The sequence below is a fragment of the Battus philenor genome, unplaced genomic scaffold (genome assembly GCF_028537555.1).
Source record: "Battus philenor isolate CCGP_79_NKW_IND1 unplaced genomic scaffold, ilBatPhil1.0.hap1 SCAF_28, whole genome shotgun sequence".
In the NCBI taxonomy this organism is placed as follows: Eukaryota; Metazoa; Arthropoda; class Insecta; order Lepidoptera; family Papilionidae; genus Battus; species Battus philenor.
In genome coordinates this window covers 1,812,665-1,829,194 of record NW_027181691.1, presented here as the reverse complement: position 1 = coordinate 1,829,194, position 16,530 = coordinate 1,812,665, and the positions used below count along the sequence as shown (strand labels likewise).

At 32.8% G+C, this 16,530-nt stretch overlaps 1 protein-coding gene across 1 annotated transcript; it reads left to right on the top strand.

The window, feature by feature from the left end:
* The first annotated feature begins 720 nt into the window (after window positions 1-720).
* Rpt4 (Regulatory particle triple-A ATPase 4) lies at window positions 721-16,263 on the top strand. The gene is made up of 9 exons (XM_068769381.1): window positions 721-898; window positions 1,772-1,891; window positions 3,061-3,197; window positions 4,813-4,911; window positions 6,458-6,607; window positions 8,149-8,272; window positions 10,198-10,408; window positions 14,540-14,705; window positions 16,119-16,263. Exons 1-9 carry the CDS (start codon window positions 793-795, stop codon window positions 16,194-16,196), a joined length of 1,191 nt encoding a protein of 396 aa, XP_068625482.1. The 5' UTR covers window positions 721-792; the 3' UTR covers window positions 16,197-16,263.
* Window positions 16,264-16,530: the final 267 nt, after the last annotated feature.

Sequence of the window (16,530 nt, the reverse complement as noted above, 5' to 3'; positions counted from 1 at the left end):
GACAAGGTGGCTGACAACCTTGATAAGGTCGCGAGTTAGCCGTTGAGCGATTACATGGTTCTACATACTATTTAGTTATTTTCATCAAATAAGCTATCCTTGGTAGATCCACTAAAACTGTTTTGTATGCCAAGATAAAAGAAGTTGAGTGCCTGGAAGACTTTGATGACGCACCTTTTAAACACGCGCATGACTGTTGGAATCCTTTGTGATATTACTCCTGTGAGTGTTTAAATAGTCATGTCATTTACTCAATACAAACATTTTGCTAAAGCATTCCTGTTACAATGACTTCTATTTTATTAAAAATAAAGTACGTTTATGTTTCTAAAGCACTTTTTGTTTTCTTCAATCAATTCATATTCGATTTAATTTTATTAGGAATACAAACATAAAATTAATAATTAATTTTTTTTACTGAATAATTGTTTAAAAATTTTAAATTAACATTTGCTAAAAAGCTTATAAAAATTAGCGGCTAACTTGTTATTTTTTATGTATTATGTACAAGTACAAAAAACATTTTTTTTGTCTATTTACACTTCTTAAGTGAACAACGTAAACGATATTTAGTAAGCTTATTAATTAAATAAAATTCTAAAATATTATTCTTATTAAATTTACAAGTGATAACTATTTGCTTTTAAAAAAGAAATATTTGGTCATTGGCAGCGTCATGTTCATGTCTTTGTCTTATAGACAAAAGTTGGTACATGACATCTTATTCGAAGACAAATGTCAAACAATTCTTAAATATCATTTCGGAGGGTATTAATTATTACAAAATACAAAATGCCTGCTGGACCTTCCGCGATGGATCCTTTAAGAGAAAAGGCGTTTCAAGATTACAGAAAAAAGCTGATGGAGCACAAAGAAGTTGAATCAAGACTTAAAGACAGTACGTATTCGCATCATTAAACAATTTCTGTCGAATCATCGCATGAAAAGTTTTCACTATTTACGGAATGTATTTATTAAAGTCTGATAATTTACTGATAATTATTTATTTTCGTGTTTAAGAAGATATATTTTCATATTAAATACAAATGTCGTATGTTTAGAGCCTTATATGTATTTATTTTACAATAAACATTTATTATTAACCTTATATGTTTCTTATAATTATTTTTTCATAAACATAAGTTAAAATTCGTCTGTTCATGACATATTTGAAGTCAAAATTTATTTAGTATCTGTTGTGAATGCAATCTTAGCCTTGTTCTTGTTGGCTCGCTGGTGAGAATAGACTGATGGTTTTGATAAAAAAGCTAAATCATTTTATAGATATCAATGTTAATTATTATCATTCTGATGTGTTTTTTATTACTCAAAATCTAAAATAAATAATATGTGGTGAAACATTTATATTTTATTCATGTAAGTAGTGAACACGCAGTGGAGGGCTTACCCCTCTTTTGTTATTAAATAAATATATATGAAGAATTATTTTAAAAAGTTGCAATGCAAGCATATTCACTATTAGACACAATACATTTTAATTTAATTACCAAAAGTAATACTTCTGTGTATATGTTTTATTCTGTTTATAAAATGTGTCTCCAGTTGGATCTTAGTATCTGTTACTTTTATCTCAATAAATCACTTTCAGTTAATTACTGTTTGTTAACATGGATTATCTATATAAGTTCAAGATCTCTTCTCCTTAGTAAATAGTGATTGTCATGTAAATTTTTTGTAATGTAAGTAATATGAGCTTTTACTATATAATATGTTATGACAATTTTACAATACTTCATATTATTATTTCCAGTCAGAGAACAATTGAAAGATCTAACAAAACAGTATGACAAGAGTGAAAATGATCTTAAGGCCCTTCAGAGTGTTGGTCAAATTGTTGGTGAAGTGCTGAAGCAACTGACAGAAGAGAAATGTAAGTAGTATTTAGAATTTAATTTACAGGGACCTCCAATGTGATAAAATATGGAGATGCTTAAAAATTTCTGTTAATTTTTTATTAATATTATCTACTTAATTACTCTTCATAGACATTGAAAGATGCAGGGGATAGCCCTCCTTAAAGATATTTATGGGCGAATACACCATAAGTATTATGGTATGCAGAGGATGCTGCAGCCCATTCTCTGGAAACTTGTTTTTGAGCAGTGGCAATCCTATATAACTAATTTTAAGTGTGTGAATTATATAAGATTGTGTCCGAGGAATTGTACCCTGCAACCTACAATTGAAAGTCTCTGTCCTACATTGCTGGGTCAAAATATCATTTTAATACACGGCATAGCTATAATTTAAAAAATAGACACAAATTACAATTAATTAATGTTAAAACAAATTACAGAAAAGAAAATTATATTGTTCTTATGAGTACAGTTGTACAATAATCTACCTGATGATTTGAAGAAATGTTAAGACATTGTAATATTTAAATACAAACTCAAAGAAACATGTGTGCATGCTTTACATCATAAAGTATCTAATTGCCCCCTTTTCCAAGTTAAAGAACTTCTTCTAAGTTTTATGTGAATACATTAAATCCAACCATTTTTATATTTTGTTGATTAAACAGATGTCATAATTATGGATTGTGGTGTTCACCTAGATTTTAATTATTACAAATTTATTTAATATTTTTTTAATATTTTTATCTATTTGATTCTTTTCATAATTGTTGTTAAGCCAGAGACTTGAATGGGTGATTCTATGCTCTGTATATATCTGGCAAATTTTTGGCTTTCCTCTAGATATTTGGAGATGGAATCTATCTCTTACTAATGTAACCATGTCTTATATAAATTTTTAATACCTTATATATTAAATTTGAAATTTGAACCTTGTTTACATTCAGTTAATTATCTAAACATGTAAATTATTATCTTGTGAGATTCTTCCTGAGACCAGTAAGTCTTGAGGTGGTAACTAAGTGTTTTTACTAAATGAAATTTGTAGGACATGTAGTTTTAAAACAATGGATATGGGAGTCTATAGTTAAAGAGATAGTGTAAATTGCTTGCTCTGGATTCATTTATCATTTCACAAAAATTCATTCTCATAATATAATACATATAAAATTATTAATTTCAGTTATTGTAAAAGCAACAAATGGTCCACGGTATGTTGTTGGCTGCCGTCGACAACTGGATAAAAACAAGCTGAAGGGTGGAACGAGAGTTGCATTGGACATGACCACCCTGACAATCATGCGACATTTGCCAAGAGAGGTTCATTATTTTATAATTATTATGTTCATTATTTTAACCATAGGATATTCTTTACTGTATGTAGGTCTGCCTTATGTAATTCTAAAGGTATTCAATCTGTCTCTAGTATCAATAATATCAGGATCCTTTGACACACTTCCTTTGACATTCATAAAATGGTCTCTGTAAATGAGATTGTGTGAATCATATATGAATTTTCATCATTATTGTCATTATTAATACAGCTGTAAGACCTCCACTGTTGGACTTTCGCTTAGATTTATAATAAGATCAGTGGGAATGACCCTGAATAATATTCGATTATAAGTATATTTGTGTAATGTGTGTATTTGTCTGCGTGTACACCATAAACTGCCCTCTCCATCACTCTCATCTCCATCCAAAGGTTGCCTAGTAGAGTTTGCTCAAGCGATAAGACTGCCTCTTGTACCTGTACATAAATTGCTTCTTTTTTTAGTTATTATCTATTGTGTACAATTAAGTGTAAATATAAAGGTTTTTATACCTTTATATTTACACTTACAATTTTATTGTATATTTTTGTGTTGACAATTTTTTTTCAAAATAATCACTGGTTATCAATATATAATCTGAAGTGTCAAGATACAGGGTGATTTGTTAGAGGTGTATAAACTTTGAAGGGGTGAAAATATACCTCGTTTGTAAAAAAAAGCTTTTACTAAAATTTTTTCACCTATTTTCTATCACCTCAGTAATATCTTCCACTAATTTTTTTTTACAGAATGCAACTGGTCAGCATGTTATGGCTATGACTGTCGGAAAAGCAAGTTATATATTTAAAGATTTGTTCGTCTTTTCAGTCCACAGGCACCCACTGTTGGGCATATGCCTTGTCCTAAGATTGCCATGATGACCATTTCCAGTGACCTTAACTATGTCATCAGTCCACCTAATGAGGTGCCTCCTCACGCTGCGTTTGATGGTTCGTGGTCGCCAGGTCGAGAACCTTTTGACCTCAACAGCCATGGGTTGTATGAGTGATGTTCCTCAACACTGGTACTCGAGATGAACTAAACTTAGACCTATGTTGGTGACTTTGATTTTACTGCAGATCTCTTCACTGCTTTCTGTGTGAACTTGAGACTTTCAGGCCTACTATCTTTATATATATATATATGTATATATATATATATATCTCGTATCCGCAAGTGATTACTGGCAACAAACACTGGTCAAAGACCTTCATCATTAGACATTGTGATGTCATTGAATTTATCTGTATTAGTCAAATACATTGGACTAATAATTTTAAAAAATCACCCACCATTTTGTTTTTACAAGTTGTTTGGCACTAATCAGTGTAACATTACTCCTGAGGATGCCCTGTGGAGGGGTGAAATATGTGTTGAGTGATTTCATGGTGGTAGTTGTGTAGTTCGCATTGTTTGCCGCATGCGCATTTATCAGCGGGCTGGCGGGCGGTGCACTTTATTGCACGACTACTGCTACATAGCGGAAGTAATTATATATTAGTCGTTTTATTAGGATGGGACTTCCGCAAAGTAATGCCTGAATCTATTAAACATAAAAGTTGCTGGATTATGTACTCTCTTTATTTATAAACTTATTATCGAATATGTTTATTTCATTTCAGGTGGATCCATTGGTTTACAATATGAGCCATGAAGACCCCGGTGATGTCACATACTCTGCTATAGGAGGACTACAAGAGCAGATTCGTCAGTTGAGAGAAGTTAGTGTTTTTACCATGTATAATTACACAGAACATTTATATATTTATTTATATATTGATTTAGAAATCTAGCCATGAAAAGAATGATATAGGAGACCAATTTGATTTAAATTAGAATCAAATTGATCTTTCCTATATATACTACAAGTGTTCTGAACATATTGTGTACATATATAATTTAAAATCTTGCTGTGAACAAATGTGATAAATATTATAAAATAAGCAAATAAATAGTATATTAAAATGTAAAGCTCTGTCCAAACCATGTACCACATTTGATGATGTGGTATTTTTTGGTGTACACACATTTACAGTATAACGGGATATCTTTTACAAGTTTAATACACTTAAATTTATTATAAGACTAGCTGTGCCTGTGAATTCGAATAGTATTTCTTAATATTTTTTTCATTGTGTTACTGTAACATGGTTGATCTGTGATGCACCAAAAATAATTCTGCTGGCATAGTGTATTTTAGGATTTGAGATATCAGAAGGGAAGTACATTGGTTTCCTCTCATTTGCTGTCAAATCTTACAGCTTTGGCTCACTGTGCGGTTTCATACGGTGACAAAGTGTGTGACACTTTGCCCATCATTTTTAATGTCAGTTACTTGACATTTGTTAGTATTCTAATTTTGGTAATTTTTGCTATATCTAATGATCTAAATGTATGAGTGTCCCGAATGCACCCTGATCAACCATAACAAACTTGACTGATTTTCATTTTTGTGGTTACTTCTACATTGTCCTTAATACGTAGTCGGGTAAACCCTATTACGAGATCAACTGTCTAATAATAAATTGCTAGTTAAATAAATAAATAAAAGTAGAAGTAAAAGTAAAAGTAATAAAAAGAAAACGTAGTGTTATTAAGTAGCGGTAATTAATTAGTATTAGTAGTAATTAAGTACTAATAATTAAGAAGTAGTAGTAATTAATAAGTAGCAGTAGTAATTAATAAGTAGTAGTAATTAATAAGTAGCAGTAGTAATTAATAAGTAGTAGTAATTAATAAGTAGCAGTAGTAATTAATAAGTAGTAGTAATTAATAAGAAGCAGTAGTAATTAATAAGTAGTAGTAGTGGTAATTAAGAAGTATTAATAGTTAAGAAGTAGTAGTACTAATTAATAAGTAGTCGTAATTAATAAGTAGCAGTAGTAGTTAATAAGTAGTAGTAATTAATAAGTAGCAGTAGTAATTAATAAGTAGTAGTAATTAATAAGAAGCAGTGGTAATTAAGAAGTATTAATAGTTAAGAAGCAGTAGTACTAATTAATAAGTAGTCGTAATTAATAAGTAGCAGTAGTAATTATTAAGTAGCAGTAGTAATTAGTATGTAGTAGTAGTAGTAATTTAGAAGTACTAATAACTAAGTAGTTTAAGTATCAAGTCTTTGACTTTATTGATTAATAAAATTGGTTTTCGTATATTTTGACCTCATCAACAGGATTTGATAGCACATTCTGGGAATCACTAAAGTTAATTTTCAAAGTTAGTTCAAGTTCAAAAGTTAGTTCTAAAATTTATTTACATCACTTCCAGGTGATCGAGTTGCCTTTGCTGAACCCAGAGTTGTTTGTGCGTGTGGGCATCACTCCACCGAAGGGCTGCCTGCTATACGGACCTCCGGGAACTGGTAAAACCTTGCTGGCCAGAGCCGTGGCGTCACAGCTCGATGCAAACTTCTTGAAGGTACATTTTTCATAATAAGAAAGATGTTCTTCTTTCTCTTTTTTGTTCGTTGACCTCTTTAAAGTGCAGCTGGTGCTGGTGGAACTCTTTCAGCTATATTTTTACAATATTAACAATATTCGATAAAAATGTGATGATTAGTTCAATGGAAATTTTTTGACACAAATTACTGTCAAAGTCTACTAGATGTACCAGCGACATCTTCATCGTGGAATTTGAGAAAAAAAAGTTTATTTTGGTTTTTTTCTTATGCAAGATTTATTCTAAAATAAAAGTAGCCTAAGTTACTCTTTATTGCATGAGCTACCTGCCAATATAAATCTCGTCAAAATCCAACCATTTCAGAGATTAACCGGAACAAACAGACAGACATACAAACATTTTAAAACTGTAATGTTGGTATATTTACCGTATATATATTCATACGTAGTAAAACAGTATTTCAATATTACAGACAGACACTCCAATCTAATATATAAAATTCTCGTGTCACGGTGTTCCAACTTGAACTTCTCTGAAACGGCTTGACCGATTTTTACCAAATTTTATATGCGTATTTAGTATGTCTGAGAATCGGCTACTATCTACTTTTCATACCCCTAAGTGATAAGGGTTGTTCACCCTTAAAATTTTTTTTTATTTTTTTGACGAAATTTTTTGTTTTTATTTTTTTATGATACAACACTTACGATCAACCTTTATTTTTAAATTGAAAATTAAAAATATTTTTTTTTGCAAAACTACGTTTGCGGGATCAGCTAGTATTCTATAAATTGAAATTCAATTATTTAATGTAACTGTGGAAGCATCTTTTAACTTTAAATTTGTTCTTCTCAATGCCATTCTTTGAGTTTACTTATGTTAAAAATATATTTTTTTATGAAAAAGTAGTGACAAGGTTAATTAAATAAAAAATAAATCATGATATACACACTGTAGTCTTTGCCTATATTTTTTTTATGGGCCCCACTATTGGGAGCCTCTCTTACCCCCTATCTGGTGTGGGATAGGGAATAGCCTACATTTATTTATTTTATTCACGGACATTTTTATTTTCTTTCTCTTCGTTCATCATATTATCTTTCGTTCGTTTCATTCTTACCACAATTCTTCTCTTTCCCTTTCGCTCTGTATCGCCTTTGCCTATATTGATAGGTGAAGTCAAACATTGTAGATAAACTTTAGATTTTTCAAAAATCTGTAAAAGAGCTTTTTATCCAGTTGTGGCTGGTTTGATTACTGTAATGATGATGAAATTGTGTTCGTTGATACTTCGATATACATGAAACTAAATTTGCAATACCATTATCTAATTTATATCAATGTGGTAATATTTTTGTTACTTTAGAAAACCGTAGTAAAAATATTTATTTTTTAAGAAAAAAAGTATTATCTTGAAACTTGAATTTGGAATCCATATTTTTATCACACTGACATAGACCACTTTCGAATCTCTCGTGGACTCTGGAGGTCTATATAGACCACTTAGATAATTAAGGCTATATATAGAATACGAGTTTGAATAATTTGATATGTTCCAGGTGGTGTCGTCAGCGATCGTGGACAAGTACATTGGGGAATCTGCTCGGCTCATTCGTGAGATGTTCAATTACGCGCGCGATCATCAGCCTTGCATCATTTTCATGGACGAGATCGACGCCATTGGTGAGTACACCCACCATGTGCACGAATACCATAACTACCATATCTATGTGCAAAAAAAACTTCTTATTGGGCACTATACCCTACCCTATCATATTCATGAATACTCATTCCTACCATATCCCCTTCGCCGATGAATACCATATATAACATATCACATAGTGGTATCGACGCCATCAGTGATTATCAAACTGTATCCAAAGAGTCATATTGAGACAATCTGTGAATATAAGACCCTTTGTGTGCTTGAATACCATACCTTAAAGTCACAATATTATGTCCTCAAAGTTGTATTCATGTTGTTGACTGATATATGCATGTATACCACACGCACCAAATCCTTTACTTACTATATCCATGAATACAATTTCTACCATGTCCCCTTTATAGATACATGTCCTTCATATGCAGTTATATTGATGCTGTTAATTAATTTACACCGTGTTTTTATACCGTAGGTGAATATAATACCCATTGTGTTCATAATTGACCATGAATACTTTACCCACCATAGTTATGAATATCACACTTACTATATTTATGAATACAGTACCTACCATATCCATGAATACCATTTCTACCACATCCCCTTCGCCGATGAATACCATATATAACATATCACACAGTGGTATCGATGCCATCAGTGAATATCAAACTGTATCCAAAGAGTCATATTGAGACAATCTGTGAATATAAGACCCATTGTGTGCTTGAATACCGTACCTTAAAGTCACTATATTATGTCCTCAAAGTTGTATTCATGTTGTTGAATGATATATGCATGAATACCACACACACCATATCCTTTACTCTACTTACTATATCCATGAATACGATTTCTACCATGTCCCCTTTATAGATATATGTCCTTCCTATGCAGTTATATTGATGCTGTCATTAAATTTACACCGTGTTTTTATATCATAGGTGAATAAATACCCATAGTGTTCATAATTGACCATGAATATTTTATCTGACATACTCATGAATATCACACTGTATTCATGAATACACTACCTACCATATTTAGTAGACAAAAGGAAGTCACCAATATAGTCCAGTGGATTAGCAAGTAGTTGAGGCAGTAGGCCAGACACAAGCAAATGGCTGCTTGGGCGTGAAGATTATGTAGTCCAGACCATGGACTGGCAAGTGCAGATCGTTCAGCCATGGACAGAAGGCTTTGTTAAGGTTGTTTTAAAATATAAGTCGCTTAGAACCGGTTCTTTTGGTAATATAAAAGGGAAGACCATGTTCAATAGTGGATGTCATAAGACTAAAACCATGACGATTTCATTGGTAAATACTAGATTCACAATATCCTCTGTGGTCCATTTTAAATTTATCTTATGAAATTATATGCTATTGACTCAAATCAAGTCATTGTTCCAATAGGCATTTCTTTATATTTTTTTAGGCAATTATTCCATTTTTCTATTTAAGAATATTCTTATTTCCATGATAAATATATTTAATGAGATATATTCATACCTTTGAAGCTTTTACGTTTATAACAAATCATCCTATGGCGGACAGTCCCACTACGTCGGACTGTCCTGTCCGCGGCGGCAACATGCGCGCCCTAGCGTATTGATGTAAGCCAGCGGCCCGGATCCCCAGTCGCTCGGCGCGCGCGTCTCATTGCACTCTCGGTCCGACCGCACATAAGCGCACGCGCAAGCACGCCGTAATAAACTCTCGCTCCGACGCGCCTACCTTTGTATAGTGGTTGTGTGAACAATAAATTAGGATTGTCTCAATTGAATCCGTTTATCTCATTTCACCACCACAATCCTGTGTAACTGAAACATTGATGTATACCATTTCTAATTTACACTTACTTCTATGCGACTAAGTTTGTATCATCCTATTTCCCAACAGTGGGAAGGTGGATGACAGATTAAAATTTACTTAATTTCTCTCATCAGGTGGTAGACGTTTCTCCGAGGGCACCAGCGCTGATCGTGAAATTCAGCGTACGCTCATGGAACTCCTCAACCAGATGGACGGGTTTGACTCTCTGGGACAGGTGAAGATAATCATGGCAACCAACCGACCTGATACCCTGGATCCAGCTCTTCTACGTCCCGGTCGTCTGGACCGGAAGATAGAGATTCCGTTGCCTAATGAACAAGCTAGGTATGACATCACTTATGTTACTTAAGATAGCCGAACTTAAAATATGACAAGCATCGCAAGATGACGCAAAATCTGATTTTAGATTTAAAATTACTATATTTAACAGATGGATTAAATTTCTTAGTGACATCAAGTCGAAAGATAAATGACTAAAGTTATATGTACTTTTAGTCGTAAAATATTTATGTAAACACATCCTTACATTACCGTACCAATAGTCGTTTCAGCGCATACACGCCTACTGTTGAGTTTAGACCTCTCCCAAAGAAATATAGGGTGATATACCATAATCGTTACTCTTGGCAGATGGGTTAGCGATATCAGTGTGGTGCATAAAGTACGAACTATAAAAGATTGTATCTCGGGTATCAACCTCGATCTACCATCACAAATCCTCTATAGCCGGGCTATGATAGCCAAGTATATATTTAATATTTTTTAAAAAAAGCATAGTGGTGAACATTATTTATAAGGTGTGTATATATATATATATATGTATATATATATATATATATATATATACACACACACACACACACACACATATATATATATATAAATATATATATATATAAATAAAATATATATATATATATATACACATCTTGTATTAACTATAAAACTTTTAGCACACATACAGTATGAGAGTTTTTTTATTTAATGTTAGGAGGTTTCTGAACGTTATATGTGATCCTATATTATAAAAGCATTGCCTGTAGAAAATTTTTCTAGTTGTAATCGAGTATATAAAATTTGTATGTAATAGGAATATTTTAAATTGACAAACAATGATAATACAGTAAGAAAGAGATTTTTAATCTGTATTGCTATATATTAAAATTAATTATTGATTATTTGTTACCTGTAGACTTTGTATTGCCAGAAATTAGTCTATTTACAATAATAAAAAAATGTAAAAATTCAAAGAGTATTTTGAACAGGGCCTGCTTTAATTTCGAAGTAGAGATTAGGAGAAAAATAGGGGGAGCTAGCATCCCCTTCCTAATGCGCGACGACAATCCGAGTCTTAAATTCCTTGAGTATTGAAAAAGAGTGGCACAGATCAAAATAAGAGTGAAACTTAGATCCTCAGGGTTGGTAGGACTCGCGGGAAATAAATGTTTTAAATAGTTCCAATTGTAAAATAAGAAATAAAATGTATTATATAAAAGTAGTCATAAAAATCTGTGAAATTAATGTAAAATCGTGATCAGAGAAGAAAAGTGAGGTATGGAAGAAGATTTGCAAATGAGGAAAGAAGAAATGTGAGGCATAAAAGATATGAAGGAAGAGGTACGTAAAAAATATTAGAAAAGCCTGAAAAACTAATTTACCCAAAATGTAATGTCTGTCCCATATATGGGAGTGGGAACGAAAGGTCCCAAAAATAGAGGCTATATATACAAACGGAGGAACTACGTTTCTGTACTATAGGTCATCAATGGTAACACGTATTGTTTGTATGTAGACAGTCAAGTTACTTCTTTATTGAAGACTAAACATAACATTTAATTAAAAATTTTTTTTAATGAAATCAGGCGTTACCTCGCGGAAGTCCATCCTAAGTAAGAAAAGGACCAATATTTAGCCACTTCCGCACATGCAGTGGTAGTCGTGCAATAAAATGCACCGCCCGCCAGCCCGCTGATAAATGCGTATGCGGCAAACAATGCGAATCATACAACTGCCACCGTTAAATCACTCAACACGTGTTTCACCCCTCCACGGGGCATCTTCAGGAGTTATGTTACACCGATTAGTGCCAAACACAGAGTCAGAGTTTAAAAAAAATTACATGGTAATTGGTGGTAATAAAGCCTTAAGGTTCTGCAGGCCAATGACGTTTACATAAATAACCTTGTGTAATAAATATAGATAATACCCGTATGTAGCTAGCAAACGGGTTTTCAAAAATTCATATGTTTTAATATTAACATAGGCGGTGAAATAGTGGGTTTAAGTTTTATACTTGGGACGCGGGGGTATTGTCTGCTAGCTGTGATACGATAGCGCGATGCAGCGGGACAACTAGCGCCATCTAGTGGCAGGCTAAAGTAATGTAGGCGTTTGCCGCGCTCACATAACCTGTCTTATTTTCCCGCCAACTGTTACGTCGCCGCCATATTGATTACGTCAGATGAACTGTCATGGTTGACATTGAAATCGTAATTGGTTGCAAATAAGTTTTAAATGTGTGAATGTTAAGGTAATTTATCAGTAAAGGAATTTTGGTAGCATATATCTCAATGATTTTAATCATCCTGTATTATTTAAAGTATGTTATAAAAAAATTTTCTTAGTATAGTCTACAGCAGAGTTCCCCAAACTTTTTTGTGTCGTAGACCCCTTGCCATGTTTTTCCGTATTGGGTAGACCCCCCTACTTACCTGATATTGATTTCCTAGTCAGTGCAAAGTAGCGAAGCTCTGAGAATGCGACTCTCAGGTTTTTACAATTTCAAAATGTATTGCGACCACAAAGCGAATACCAACATCCTACAACTTACACAATTTTACAAACATATATAATAAATTTTTTACTTCATAGGTACTTTTATAAATAATGCAAATGTTTTGATATTATAAGATAGTATGATGTAAGTAAATAGGTACCATCAGTAAAACATACATTTTGAGCTCCACTATCGTGGACTTTCATTTTCATTTCATGGACTCCCAAATTCTTTTGCAGGTTGTCATAGACCCCTAGGGGTCGATATAGACCACTTTGGGAATCACTGGTCTACAGGGACAGATAAACAATAATTAATTTTAATATGTGGCAATTTGAATTTCGATTTTCCTTACTTTTATATATTATTCATGAATATAATATTATAATTTCGTAAAATTTTAAAAATTTATGTATTTATTATTCAGGATGCCGTTGATTTTAAATACCATAATTGACAACAAATGAGATTCCGCCTTAAAGCTTTTTGGTAGGGATTATATGTCGATCAAACATTGCCACGATGTCTGGTCTAGTGCTACATCTAGGGATTTCCCGTGACCTTGATTATGAATTCAGTCCACCTCTCTGGGATCCTACCCATGCTGTTTCTACCGGCCCATGGACCAGAACCTTTTGACCCCAACGGCGGCTTGCTAGCCCCAAAGATATTTATTACTTTTTATACGCAGAGGACGCTGCTGTCAAGAATCTAGAACAGTGATTCCGAAAGTGGTCTAGGGGTCTATGACAACCTGCAAAGGGTCTACGTCAGCGAAAAAAAATTTGGGGGTCCATGAAATGACAATTGGGGTCCACGATAGTGGATCTCAACACATACACCGATAGTACCTATTTACTTACATCATGCTATCTTATAATATCAAAACATTTACATTATTTATAAAAGTACCTATGAAGTAAAAAAAATGTTTATTTAATGTTACGTAAATTTAACATAACAGATACAAAATTTTATTTTGAGTAGTTTTAATTTAAATTCAATTAATAAATGTATAAATTAACATATGTTTTTACTTTAAGTTTTTAACACTAAACTTCACTACAGTTAGAAATTTATAGGAAATCAATATCAGGTAAGTAGGGGGCCTACCCGACATGGAAAAACATGGCAAGGGGTCTACGACACAAAAAAGTTTGGGAAACTCTGATTTAGAAACTTATTTTGTGAGCAGTGGTAATCTTATATTTATCTACACATTTTTATCTAATATATAAAATTCTCGTGTCACGGTGTTCGAACTTGAACTCCTCCAAACCGGCTTGACCGATTTTTACCAAATTTTACATGCGTATTTAGTATGTCTGAGAATCGGCTACTATCTATTTTCCATACCCCTAAGTGATAAGGGTGGTCCACCCCTAAATTTTATTTTTAATTTTTTTAGACAATTTTTTTTATTATGATACAGCATACAAAAATACATACAAACCTAAATTTTCACCCCTTTACGATCAACCCTTATCTTACATTTGTTAATTAAAAACTTTAATTTTTTTTGCAAAACAACGTTTGCGGGATCAGCTAGCTTATATATATGATTGTATCGCGGTAATCGAGCCCGCCACTGCTACTTCAGACGAGAAAATTCTTCAAGCTACCTCGGTGATGGAAGTCAGATGATGATTAATATGATTTTTGTCACCGTTTCTCATCAGGTTGGAGATCCTGAAGATCCACGCGGCGCCGATCGCGAAACACGGCGAGATGGACTACGAGGCGGTGGTGAAGCTATCGGATACTTTCAACGGCGCGGACCTGCGCAACGTGTGCACCGAGGCCGGACTGTTCGCCATCCGGGCCGAACGCGAGTACATCATACAGGTGATATATGTTAACACATTTGTATATGTACACTCTACTTTTATTATATCTCTAATATATAAAATTCTCGTGTCACGGTGTTCGAACTTGAACTCCTCTGAAACGGCTTGACAGATTTTTACCAAATTTAATATGCGTATTCAGTATGTCTGAGAATCGGCTACTATCTATTTTTCATACCCCTAAGTGATAAGGGTTGTTCACCCTGAAAATTTTTTTTTTTTGACGAAATTTTTTGTTTTTATTTTTTTATGATACAACATACAAAAATACATACAACCCTAAATTTTCACCCCTCTACAAACAACCCTTATTTTTAAATTGAAAATTAAAATTTTTTTTTGCAAAACAACGTTTGCGGGATCAGCTAGTATATGATATATATTAGGGGGACCGCTAAATAATGTCGGTTTCCTGAGTTAAATTCTCCTGACTACATTTCTAACAAGTTTTTGTTTCTAATCAACAATATATTCACCTTCGTTGTCAACAACATTTTGCAATCTGGTATACAAATTTTCAATGCCGGAGCGGTGACAAATAAATCGGTTTTTCTCTAAAATATATCGATAGAAACGACATTATTTTCCTATATATATATAAATATAGGGCCTGTATATGTATATATATATATATATATATATATATATATATATATATATATATATATATATATATATATATATATATATACATACATAGATAAATAGTTTTCGAAATACGTAACATCATCTTAGTTAAAATGGCAATTTGACTACACTTCCCTCTTTATTTTTTTCTCCCACTCCACCTGTCTACATATCTCAATTCTAGTTCATAACCAGTACACACAAAAAACGATAGCAGCGAGGCAATCGTCTACTTAAATGTCTTACTGACTCAACTTTACTTACTTCTTCACCATAAAATATATTCTTCTTTGAAACGAACTCCCTTTCGATGTTAGGCCGATCAGAAATCGTCTTAAAAAAAAAAGATCAGAAAGCGTAGATACGAACGCCGTTGCTTGGCAAGCTGACAAAATCATTGCGATAGTTTGATTTTATTTATTATATTTATATATACATATGTAAATATTTAAATGACAATATGTACTATATTATATTTATATATCATTACAGTTAATACTGCTACATTTATATGAGATGATTTTAAATCTTTCTTGTTAATTTACCTTCTTATTTTGATTTTTCATATAATATTAGAAGTGTTTAAATAAAAAAAAGCGTTATTAAAACTCGAATTTTGACTTCATATTTCCAGAATTTATTGACATATCGCATTCCAATATACACATACAGAAACATAGACAATGATAGACACACACACACACACACTCGTTAAGGATAGAAGGAAGTATATAGTGATCACTGTCTATCTCTTTGTCCTAATGCTTGAACATCTGGTTTGCAGGAGGACCTGATGAAGGCAGTTCGAAAGGTCGCCGACAACAAGAAACTGGAAAGCAAGCTGGACTACAAACCGGTGTAGAGAGGAACTACATATAATTATTATGTTTAATCGATGTTTAAATAAATATAGTTGTATGCATTTAAAAGATGTTTTATTTTTGGCTAGGCTTAGTTTAACGATACGGTCAAGTCGAACAGATGATTTTGGTAAGGTAGTTGACGTTTAACGCGGGAAACCTATGTCCAGCAGTGGACGTGTTACAGCTGCAATTGGTCGCCATGAAATTCCGCTTTAATTAGTCGCAGTGAGATTCTATTGTGATTGGTTGCCACGAAATTCTGCTATAATTAGTCGCAGTAAAATTCTATTGTAATTGGTTGCCACGAAATTATGCTACAATTAGTTGCAGTGA

Bases quoted from the DNA above. Each gene is read 5' to 3' on its own strand.
- Rpt4 (XM_068769381.1), top strand. From the start codon at position 793: ATGCCTGCTGGACCTTCCGCGATGGATCCTTTAAGAGAAAAGGCGTTT. The intron at 899-1,771 runs GTACGTATTCGC...TATTATTTCCAG, and splicing joins TGAATCAAGACTTAAAGACA to TCAGAGAACAATTGAAAGAT. The intron at 6,608-8,148 runs GTACATTTTTCA...GATATGTTCCAG, and splicing joins TCGATGCAAACTTCTTGAAG to GTGGTGTCGTCAGCGATCGT.